General features: G+C 37.4%; 1 protein-coding gene across 11 annotated transcripts in view; it reads right to left on the minus strand.

Annotated features, from left to right (window-relative positions):
- Window positions 1–12230, minus strand: part of PPFIBP2 (PPFIA binding protein 2) — a 150199-nt gene that overhangs the window by 56711 nt on the left and 81258 nt on the right. For 10 of the 11 annotated variants that reach the window (XM_067462673.1, XM_067462676.1, XM_067462678.1 and 7 more), the window contains one exon: window positions 10896–11009. In XM_067462673.1, the coding sequence (XP_067318774.1) occupies window positions 10896–11009 (114 nt within the window). Of the gene's footprint in view, window positions 1–10895; window positions 11010–11473; window positions 11672–12230 lie in introns of those variants that run through there. The other variant, XM_067462682.1, reaches the window with a different exon arrangement.

Below are 12230 nucleotides of genomic sequence, written 5' to 3' on the forward strand. Positions count from 1 at the left end.
TAGTAGCTTAACACTGGAAGTTGTTTCTGACTGGGAAGAAGTGACTTGAAGCCACACAAGCACAACAAACACTGTTTCTGTTGTGATTGTATGCCTTCAAGTCACTTCTGATTTATGTGATCCTACGGCAATCCTGTTGTGGGGTTTTCTTGGCAAGACTTATTCAGAGGGGGTTTGCCTTAGCCTTCCTCCAAGGCCAAGAGAATGTGACGTGCCCAAGGTCAACCAGTGGATTTCCATTGCTGAGTGGGGATTCAAGTCTGGTCCCCAGAGTCCAACGCATACACCACTACACCACACTGACTCTGTTTCATCAGAGACCACAAATGACTGACCTTCATAATAGTTCTTCTTAAAGATTGCAGATGTGCTGGCATGTTTCCTGTTGAATCTGTTTAAGTAATAATGTTGTGGGAGGAGTTCTGATGCTCAGCAGTTTATTCTATGGCATGAAATGCTACTTAGTTCAATGACATTATGTAACAATTGCTCAGAGAAACTTGCTGTTGTGCTACGGACTGCTTGGTCAATCATTCTGTTTTGAACAGAAGTGACCGAGCTATAAGAAGAGCACAAGTTCTCAAGACTGAATGTCTCCAGCTTTTGACACTTAAAATGATATACTGCTTTGGTATATCATGGAGATTCTGCTACTTGTACCATTGACAGACCTGATTTTCATGATTCAGCATAATCTTTGCTTTAAAAAAACAAAAACAAAAACAAACCCCTTAAGCTATTGCCATAACATCATGATACAACACACAGTACACTCTCCGTTAACTGAGGATTGGTGGATGCCTGATAACATAGTTTTTTGTTGCCTGACAGTTGCTATGCAAAACAGACCTGGAGGAGCACCACTCTTTATCTGTGTTTTGTTGTTTTTAGGCATTGAATATTTGCCTTTGTGTTTGTTTATGCTGGAATCTGCCCTGAGTCCCCTTAGGGAGATAGGGTGGAATACAAATATATTATTATTATTATTATTATTATTATTATTATTATTATTATTTCTAGGTATTCAACGATTGGGGGTTGTCTCTACTTGCCATCTTCATTAAGAATGTGAATCCTTAACCATTTCCACCTCAGATGAGAGGAGGAGTAATTATGGTAGTATTTTCCCTGTCGCAGGGAAATATGTATATTTCCTGCTGTATTCTTCTCCCATATTCAAACATCTCAAAGTGTTGCACAGAAATTACTCTGCAGAGAAAACAAGATTTCTGCACAAAACCCAACATGGTTTTCTTCATAGAATAATTCTTCCTCAAAAGTTTGCATGTTTGAAAGTTGTGCAATATTCACTCTTCTTCCCAATGGCAAAATTGGGCCTCCTCACTATTGGGAACATGTTTTTCATCCCTAGTCCCCATATCATTTATATGTTTATAAAAGTATATTATGGTCCTTTCTTGGTAAAAATCTGTATTGAGGTAGGCAAGCTCTAGGATCAATAAGTTAAACCAAGCCCCAAGCAAAAAACCAGAAGTAGTTTTGTAGTAAGAAACAAACAAACCATTTTTGGAGGGAGGGACAGAAATGAGCTACAATGTCTGTTCTTTGTTTTAAAGAGCATCATATTCCTAGAAACTTACAGGGGAGCTGATTTTCATTTTCTCAGCTGAATTTGGGGGGGGGGGGGAGAAGGAGGATCTGAAGGCTTTCAGGAGACATCTGGTACCTTAAAAATGGCCTTATGATTCCCACCACCATTTAAAACTAAATGTTCCAGATGAGCCAAAGATGCAAGCTAGAAAAAAAGAATAGAGTAGGAGATAGTGTTTTATTGTAGTATTCAGAGCACTTCCAGTTCTTGCGCTGTACAAATATGTCTGTCAAGCTAATGTCTAGATAAGGCTACCCAATCTTACCAGGTTTGGTCTGCAAATCATTTGGAGGGTTCTGGAACAGGAAGATATTTGTTTTAGAAAAGCACCCTTATTGAAACCAAATGATAGAGGCGCCACAACCACCACCTTCCCCAGTATTGGCTGAGTCATTTTGGGTGCACACACCAAAAAGATAAGAGATCCAGAACACCACACCTGTTTGCTTATATTTGAGCTTTTAATCTCTATTTTGGTTTGCTTTCCCTGCATTAATTTTATTTCATTTTAATTGCTGCCTTTCTGCCTAAGGTGGTTTACAAAAACCAATAAATTAAAAAAATATTTGCCATACAATTTAAAAACAAGTGAAACATATAAACAATTAAAAGCATACATTAAAAACGTGCCTATGCTACCATTAGATATTGCCATAGAATTGCCCTGGCAGACCTAGCAAATTCATAGAGAGAAATTTTCTAAGTCCTCCTGGATGGCTCTGTGGTTACCTCTGATGAAAATTATTTATTTTAATTGGGTTCGCTATTATCCATGACTGCCTATTTCTATGGGAAGTTCAAGAACATATTCTAGGAATATGATGGTCATATTTTATATAACTATTAGCTTTTAGCCGCCATTTAAGTAGGCAGGCTATCTAAAGAAAAAATATTAACACCACAAGCCCAGTAGTCCAAAATTTAGGTTTTTTTCGTGTCAGGAGCAACTTGAGAAACTGCAAGTCGCTTCTGGTGTGAGAGAATTGGCCATCTGCAAGGACGTTGCCCAGGGGACATCTGGATGTTTGATGTTTTTACCATCCTTATGGGAGGCTTCTCTCATGTCCCCGCTTGGAAAGCTGGAGCTGACAGAGGGAGCTCAACCTGTTCTCCCCAGAATCGAACCGCTGACCTGTCCATCAGTAGTCCTGCCGGCACAAGGGTTTAACCCATTCTGCCATCTCACCTTTCTGCCAGATGTAAATTACCATCTCACCTTGAGGGTATAGAAGAAAATCACATTCAGATAAGAAGGGTCCCAATCACTACTTTCTGGTAGTGATCCCTACCAGAAAGGTAATTCAGCTTCAACTGTCAGTTGTCTTGCAACTGCAGACAAGAAGGAATATTGAAAAAGGACTAATGGATGCTGTGGTACACATTTGTGAACATACACATGTCAGTAAAAAGTATGTGTTTTATTCTTGTATCTGTCATAATCTTGAGAAATACAGTATCATAACCTTAGGTACTACCACCCAAGACAATATATACTATATATATATTGTGTAGTTAAAGTCCTCCCACCACATTTGTGGTTCTGATTTTTGTGGATAACATTAAAAGGTTATCTCTAGAAATCTCTGGAACATCTAGTGTGCATCTATGATCAACATCATCCAGTCATGCTGGATGCATTAGAAATTTCTAGAGTTCACAATTTTTTTAGGAATCTCTAGGTTCTTCAGTGGAAGTCAACTACTGCCTCATACTAGAAGACATATAAATGTCTAGAGACGTGTTTCCTCAGATAAATATTTTAATAATTTCTTTATTTGTGGCTTTTCACTGGGGTCCTGTATCCTAGCTCCAGTGAATATGAAGGGCACTACTTATATTTGTTGCATGGTCTTTGGTTATTATTACTTTGTGATAATAAATACAAAGTTTCACTATGCACAAACTATGTCTTCTTGGTAGAGATACATCACAGAAAAGAAAGCATGTAGCCATTACTATTAAAGATAAAAGCATATCAAGAACATTGCTGTGTCAGTCTATGTTTGCAAACAATTTTCAACAGAAGTGATTGAGATGCTTCCTGGTGTGCTCCAAAGGGGGACAGAGTTTGGTGGTAGAACATGTGTCTTTCACTGAGAGGCCTTCGTTCTTCCACATTTCTCTATTGCTGAAGACAAAACAAGCCATAACCTACTGCCTCATCAGACAGGCTACTTGGCCCACCATACGCCACTTGTTCTTTCCTTTCAGGACAGAGCCTATTACATGACACACATGTACTTCTGGTCGGGCTCTGTCCAGAAAGGGGAGAGCAAGCAGCATATGTGGAGCAACAGGTTCTTCACCCCTCCCTCTCACTGGGACCCATGGATTCGCTACGATACATGGCGAATCCATGGGTCTTTGCAATGAGATCCTTAATCACAAGTTGAGCCTTCAGGGTTGTTGGGAGCATCTCCTCTGTCAGATATTCACATTTGTACCATATCATTCTGAAAGGAGAGCCAGGGACTAGTCACTATGCACAAATCAAAATGTTACTGAGGAAGTAGGCCTGTCCTTACTACTAGGCAGAAGCAACACTCTCAGGTAAAAATGCTCTGGAGGAGATGAAGACTGAAGTTCATATGTCACATGTTTAGTCCTGAAGCCATAAACTAGATTACTGCCCTGAAAGGCAGTGGGATATGTTTTGTCATCAGCAATGAAGAATGATTCTACTCTGGGTAAGTTGTTTTCATTTGCAACATGAGAGAAGCCATCATCTTGTCCTTCCCTTCAGGCAACAAAATACTTTGTGTCACGTTTACGAGTAAGGTATTCAGAGATTTAGCCTGCTTTGAATACCACTGCAAGTTGATTATTCTTTACCTGAAATGTTTGGGGCCAGAAGTGATTTGGAATTTAGACTTTTAAAAAAGATTTATGAATATTTACATATGTAGAATGAGATATCTTGGAGAGGTAACCCAAGTCTAAACATGAAATTCATGTATGTTTCGTATACACTTTATACGCATAGCTTAAAGGTGATTTTGTATGTAATATTTTAAATAATTTAGTGCATGAAACAAAGTTTATGTACATAGAACCATCAGAATGCAAAGGTGTCCCTATCTTATCCACCCATGAGGACAATTCTGGATTTGGAGCATTTCAGATCCCAAGATAAAGGATACTCAACTTGCATTCGGTAGAAATATCCATGGAAGGAAATAACATCTTTCTAAATCTTTATGTTTCTGTGTGTGTTGAAATTAAATGGGATGATGTATGTGTTTCTGTTGCAAAGTGAGTGGGGAAAGCAAGGCAAAAGGGTAAAAACACCCAGCTTGTGACACTTGGCAAATTGCCATTTTTTAAAAAATTCCCGTTAAATTTAGTCATGACAACTGTTCTATGGCTACACTGGGACAGAGAGGTCTATTATAGGAAGGGCGTTACTAAAGCCTATAATAGGAAGAAGCTGAAGTGAAATTCCCAATGACTAAATTAAGATAGAGCTATGTACAATGAAGAGCAAAAAGGTATTTTGATTCCCCTCCACTCTAATCCAGAAGAATTTCAAAAGTTTTTTTTTTGCAGTGAAATAAACCCACTAGTCCTGATAATGATTAAGAATGTTAGAAGGACTCAGGTGTTTTGGAACCTAGCTCCAAGAATCCCTGAAGAAAACTATAATTCACATTGCATCTCTTCATGCCCTTTACTGCATGTTTTTTTTTTACTGTTTCACACTGCAATACTCTGATACTGATTTTTATACCTCTTAAGACATTTGACACCAACACTGTAGGTGGCCTCTTGGACAAGGTTCTTTCTGTGATTAGAAGATATGCCTGGAAGGAACTGAACAAAATGTCTTCCAGACTCTGGTCCCTTCATCAAAATACCGGTGTTGGGACAGGAGTGGAAAGATAATGGGAAACAAGACCCTGAGATAGATAGAACTTTAGCCTATTAATCTTGGATACCTCTTGTGAATAAAACTCCATTCCACATAAATTCAGGCAACTCTGGTGAAAGTGAAGAAAAAATATTTTAATGTACATAGTTTTGGGAGGTGGTGTGGTATAATGATTTGGTTTTGGGCAATCAGAGCTTGAATCCATACTCAGACATGGAAACCCACTGAGTAAGCTTGAGCAAGTCATGCTCTCTCAGCTTTAGAAGAAAGAAATAGTAAACCTCTTCTGAATAAATCAATAAACTTCAGACTGAGTCACCATACATCTGAGATGACTTGAAGACACATAAAAACATTAACAAGAGATAATGTGTTTGAGCAATGCTTTCTTACCATGTTTACATACATCCAGATGCATCCCACTGACAGCAATTTAGCATACTGACAGCTACATCACACACATGGAAATGTAAATACTAACAAATCATTATTATTAACTAGTTTTTTTTAAAGTTGTGAAATCATATATTTGTTATCTTATAGTTTAATTTATGATCATGTGTTATTACTTTTAATGTAGATGTGGTTATGTTTTGGGTCTTGGTGGGTTGGGTTATTTTGTCTTGGTCTAGTTTTTATGGCATTGAATGTTTGCCACTATTTGTTGTTAATCGCCTTGAGTCCCCTTGGGGAGATAGGGCAGGATATAAATAAATTATTATTATTATTATTATTATTATTATTATTATTATTATTATTATCATCTTGCCTTACATGGTAAGACAGCCAGAATGATTTAATACAGAACTTTCCAAACTGTGTGTCATAACATGCGAGTTTGTTGATGGCACTATGTAGGAGTGTTACATAAACGTAAGGAGAAATGACAAAAAAAAATCTTGGAAATGTATATTATCTTACAAACCATATATTTTAAAAATATAAATGAAATGTTTTCCTGAGATATGTTGTGTGTCCTCATACATTTTGCTATCGCAATTTTATGTATGTGTCCGTATCTTTTAAAGGGGTTGGTTTAACCTCCAATTTGCTAATAAAACTGAATGAATGTGTCGCAAAATATGAGTTAAGGCAAACTGTATTTGAGAGAAAAAACTGGTAAAACCATCTTTAAGTATTCCTTGCCCAAAACCCAAATTAAACAAAAAACAAAAACCTGTGAAATTCACAGTGTTGCCATAAGTTGACAGGCAATATGAAGATACATACACACAAAGAATGAGAAGGTTCTGAGTATTTCCAAGTGCTACATCTGATTGGCTATGTGGTGCAATGAATTCAGTCACTTTATGTCAGACTGCATGGAATCCTAGAGTAAATAAGCATTTTCAAGTTATAAAAATATCACTGAACCAGCAGGAAGTTGGGAGAAAAAGGACTTGCGAAGAGATGCAAAAATGCACACATAAATACACATGTAGATTGGAAAGTTCTTTGGTGGGGGAAAAAACAAACAAACCCTTTCACCTCCAGGAAACAGCAGCTTTCACACTGAAAAGCCACTGCCACAAAAATTCAGCACAGTACTAATTACAAATACTGCTTATTTCATGTATTACATACAAAAACAAAAGAGAAATTCCTCTTGAGTTACCACAGGAGTTTCTAAAGGGGGATTTGGGGGGAGGGGTGTATGTGAAATCAGCAATAAAAACAAAAGCTTGTTAGTTTACAGTGCACGAAAATAATTGTGTGTGATGGCCTGTGACCATTTTGGAGGTCTATTTAATTTACACTTATTCAGTAAGAATATTATGAAACCAGGAGGAAAGCAGTACCGTAGTTAAATTAGCAACAATTGAAATGGAAATGCCACAAAACCAGAGCAGTGCAGGCTTGCATAAACAAAAAGAGATCAAAGAGGAAATGGACTGCGAAAAATACTGTGTGGAGTTGGTTAAAAATATGCTACAAAGGTATTGGCTTTGCCTGGTGAAACAAAGCTCATAGTCTGGAGTGAAACAGAATGCTAGTATCATCTTGGAAGATATATGATAAAAGAAGAAGAACTTTATTTTTCTACCCCGCCACCATCTCCCCGAAGGGACTTGGGGCGGGTTGCATGGAGCCAAGCCCAGGCAAAATACAATTATAAGCAAAAACAATAACAAATTAAAATAGCATAAAACAGCATAACAACAATAATCAGCAAACATCAAGTCACAACAAGCTAATTTTGGAGGGAGGGAAGGGACCACTATGCAAACTGGTTAAAGAATAGGGGTTCAGTAAGGTGGATAAAAACGTATGATAGCATAGGAAATGGCATGGAAACAGAGCAATTTAACAGGATCAGTTCAGCTTAAACTTAAGAATATATATAGTGATGTAATAAGGGAAAACTAAGTTACTTCTCCCCACAAAACAAGTACTGGATCCTAGAGAGAGATACTCAAGATGTAATGTCAACAAGTTCTTAACAAAAGAAAGAAAACAACATAAAAGCAGAGATGAAAAGCTACCCTAGCAGTTACAAGTAATCACTGTCTACACTTTAAAATGCATTTCATCAGTGATATGAGACTACATCTGTGTGCAAAGGACTGCTTTCCAGCTAATAAGCTCAAGAAGGACTCTGTTTATGGCACTTGTTTTGAAATCTTTGCATTGCCTGCCAATGAGCTACTCACTGAGTCTAATACCATGTGTTAGTATTACTATGCGAAGTCCTACACAGCTCAGGATCTATGTATTTAAAAGAATACCCGACCCAATACCAACCTGCCAAGGATTTAAATACCAGCGGTGAAAGTTCTGCTTTTGGTGTCCCAAAGTACACAAGTCTACAACACGTGGCCAGGCTTTCTTGTTGGCACCAAGCTGGTTATGCAATTCCTTTCAATGAGAGATCTTGTTGTTCCTTACACTCTTTGTTTTTTAAACACCAGTTAAAAATAAATCTGTAGAAGCTTTGAGGGGACTAAGCAAGTTATTCCATCTATTATTTCTGATTCTTTCTAAAACTATTAATGTATTTTAGTGGCTGTTTATAACTGAGGTATTTCTAATTTGTTTTTGTTTTTTTTAGAGTTTTAGAATTTAACTGTAGATTTTAATGGGGAGGTTTGGAATAGAAAAGATTTGTATTCTACGTTATTTTATGATGGAACATACATTGGAATAACAACATAAAATGCAAATATTTTCTATTCCAAACCTTTTATCATTGACATCAAGTAAACTATGAAACTGAGAAGGAGGACAATCATCATCATCATAATTTAAAACCTCAATCTGGAACATCTCGTAGACTGTGAAAATGAGGACACTAGTTCACACTTTGATACCAAAGTCTTAAAACCTATGATGTATTTATATTCTATCTAGGATAAAAGAACGGATTTAAGAATGCCCAGAGCACAAGCAATTCTATAAGTGCTTTGCACTGAACACAAGCCACAATTCAACTGCCTCCATAGACCAACCTGACTTGCAGTGATAGTTGACTAGCCGAGCCACACAGCTTGCAATACAGCCTTGAAGAAGCATTTTTTTTTCATTAGCATCATTGTATTCATCCTGCTAGGCCAAAGATAATATCAAAAACACACTACTCTCACTTGTGTGTGTGTTATGTGAATCATTCAAGACCCCAACTAAAAATGCCAGATGTAATCTCACTTTTGATACAGGGAATGAGAGATCAAACCCACTAAATTATATAGGAATAATACTACTCTATCTTCATAATGCATTTTTGTGTATTACAGTTGCTTTGCATGCACTATCTTGTAAGCCGTGAAATAGCCATTATTATTCTTGTACTGGAAAAGGGGGTGGGGTGGATTTGAAGCTGAGAGATCACAGCTTGCCAAAGGCCATCTTGTGTCTTCAGATCCATGAAAAGAGCATGCATGTTAGATACTCCACAGGGGAAATGTGCTGTGATTGTGTGCTTTGCCACCACAAATTCAAATTAAACATTTCAAAGGACATTGCCAAATATTTTCAGATATACCACTTCACATGGAAGGGGAAAATATTCTTGTGTTTGTATCCTTGAGAAATAGGCCTCCTCCTGGCTGAAGAGGAAAGCATGTACATGTGGAGGCACGCAAGAGTCATGTGCCTGGGAAGCTATACCAATTGCATATTATTCTGCCTTGGTCAGACCACACTTGGAATACTGTGTCCAGATCTGGGCACTGTAATTTAAGGAAGGTGTTGACTCTAAGATGGAATGTGTCCAGAGGAGGGCAATGAAAATGATCAAGGGTTTGAAGAACAAGCCCTATGAGGAGTAGTTCAGAGAGCTGGGCATGTTTAACCTGAAGAAGAGAAGGCTGAGAGATGACATGGTAGCCATGTATAAATATGTGAGGGGAAGTCATAGGGAAGAGGGAGCAGGCTTGTTTTCTGTTGCCTTGGAGACTAGGATGCAGAACAATGGCTTCAAACTACAGGAAAGGAGATTCCACTTTAACATTAGGAAAAACTGACTCAGCTGTTCAGCAGTGGAACTCTCTGCCCCAAAGTGTGGTGGAGGCTCCTTCTTGGGAGGCTTTTAAACATAGGCTGGATGGCCATCTGTCAGGGGTGCTTTAATTTTCCTGCTTCTTGGCAAGGGGCTGGACTGGCTGGCCCACAAGGTGTTTTCCAACTCTATGATTCTATGACTCTAGGCCTCCTTGCACTGGAGAAAGGCATTGGGAGAAATCCTCACAGCAGGGTTATGATTTGCAAATCTGATGTTGTTCTTTGGACAACACAGGATATAACCAGGCTTTTAAGTATACTATTATCAAAATGTATCCCTAGAACTTTCAAGCTTCTAGGAATGGATACTGTGAGAAGTAAATTCTTCAGAACTGGTGTTATAAATTAACTCTTGCTATGATTTGAATCAAGAAGTCACAATGATTGCATATACAAACAATTAATCTGTCTCTGTTAGAGCTGTAAAATACCAAGGGTTGGGTTTTCCAAGTAACCCAAAGATGTAAAAAAACATGTTTATACACATGCTTAATAAAAATAAATAGGACCAGTGTGAACTCTTGAAATCACGTATTCCAGCTTTCAAAGTTGCTAATTTTAGACCTTATTCTACATTAATGTTCTTGTCAATCTATACAGGAACAGTTTCTAAGCTGCCATCACTTGATTTAAATTCCATAGATTAAAAAAAACATAACCAGTCTAACAGGTTTTAAAGTCACATCCAGCCCTCTTGTTGATTTTCCTTTGTCAAATTAGAATGACTAACATACATAATGCAGTCGCTTTACATTAAACTGAGTTATATACTATGCTGGGAAAACAAAATAATACCACTCATAAAATAAAATTTTTATCAAAGTTTGAGACTGTTTTGGTCTGAGAGATGATAAAACAGGGTATGTACAGAAGGTCTGCATGCTCATAAAGAACTTCCATAGAAAATCACAGCCTTACCTGTTGAAGCATTTCTTCAGTAGCATTAAGCTTCAGCTGGTGCCCTTCAAGGCAAACTTCTAGGTCTCTGATTTTTTCTCCTTGGGCTTCCACTTGATCTGTGAGGACACTCACCTGTAATTGAAGGCAATCATCATCATCAATGTGAAGGAAAATATTTTATACTTTTTGTAATAAAATTTATTTATTTTAGTAATAAAAGGGTAAAGCTACACAGACAGATATTATTCGTTGCACACTCCTTCGGGCTGAGGGCATATACATTATCAATGTGGCATTGATTTTTTGCCATTGTAAGGCTTTCCTGAGTCCCCTTTGGGGTGAGAAGGGTGGAGTGCAAGTGTGGTAAATACATTTTAAAAAATGGGATAATCCCACCATATTTTCAGAATAGATTACTATGAGAGGCAGCAATCAATTGGCCCAAGGTAACCGAGCTTTTTATCCCAAGTAGAATTTGAACCCATATCTTTCTTTTACATAGCTTCTCTGCTCCTCCTGGTATTATTTACATTTATCTTATCACAGAAAGTTCTTAAATGATTGACTAAATTCAAAAAGACAAATCTGTTTCTTACCTTAAAAAGCCATTACACTACACTTTGAAAAGCATTGTTAAGCCTTCCTGAGTTTTTTAAAAAAACAAAACAAAGATAGATTGTCTTCTTGAAGAACCAGAAAAACTGTATACAACATATCAGTGGAAATCATACATTAGTATTTTTAGTATATACACTCTCAAAGGAAAATGTTGTTTTAGAACTCTGATAATTTCTTAAATACGCTCCAAGCATGCGGGAGCTCTTTCAGTTTCTGCCAAAACATTTACCTCTAAACAGAAGAAAAAACAAGGAAAAGGTTCCTTAGGAAGCCAACCAATTATCTTCCTTCTTACAACACCGTGAGAACAGCTTACCTATCAATAAAGCTTTTTGTAACTATTAAATAACGTAACGAGCAAAAGACATGTTTTAACATTGGCATTGCTCTGCTTTCCACAGGTTCAAAGCATTACAAGCTTAAACATGAATGGAAACTTTAGACAGTTCCTGTGAAACAACTAAGAAACCCTTCAACGGAGATCTAAAAATGCTGCTGTCCCCCACAACAGAAAATGTGAACCACCAGATAAAAATATAAAAGGCAACTGAACCTAAATCTGAACCAGAAAAAATGAAAGCTAATGTAGCTTTAAAAACAACTTTTGCACAACTTCTAGAAATTTAGATTTGTAAATGGTTTACGAGACTGCCTACCATACCGTAGAGCTCCAGACATTCACCTGAATAAACTTGAATTTTGGGAGTGAGGGAACTTGCGGAGATTTGCTAAGTT

The sequence above is a fragment of the Anolis sagrei genome, chromosome 1, assembly GCF_037176765.1.
Source record: "Anolis sagrei isolate rAnoSag1 chromosome 1, rAnoSag1.mat, whole genome shotgun sequence".
NCBI classification, from domain to species: Eukaryota; Metazoa; Chordata; class Lepidosauria; order Squamata; family Dactyloidae; genus Anolis; species Anolis sagrei.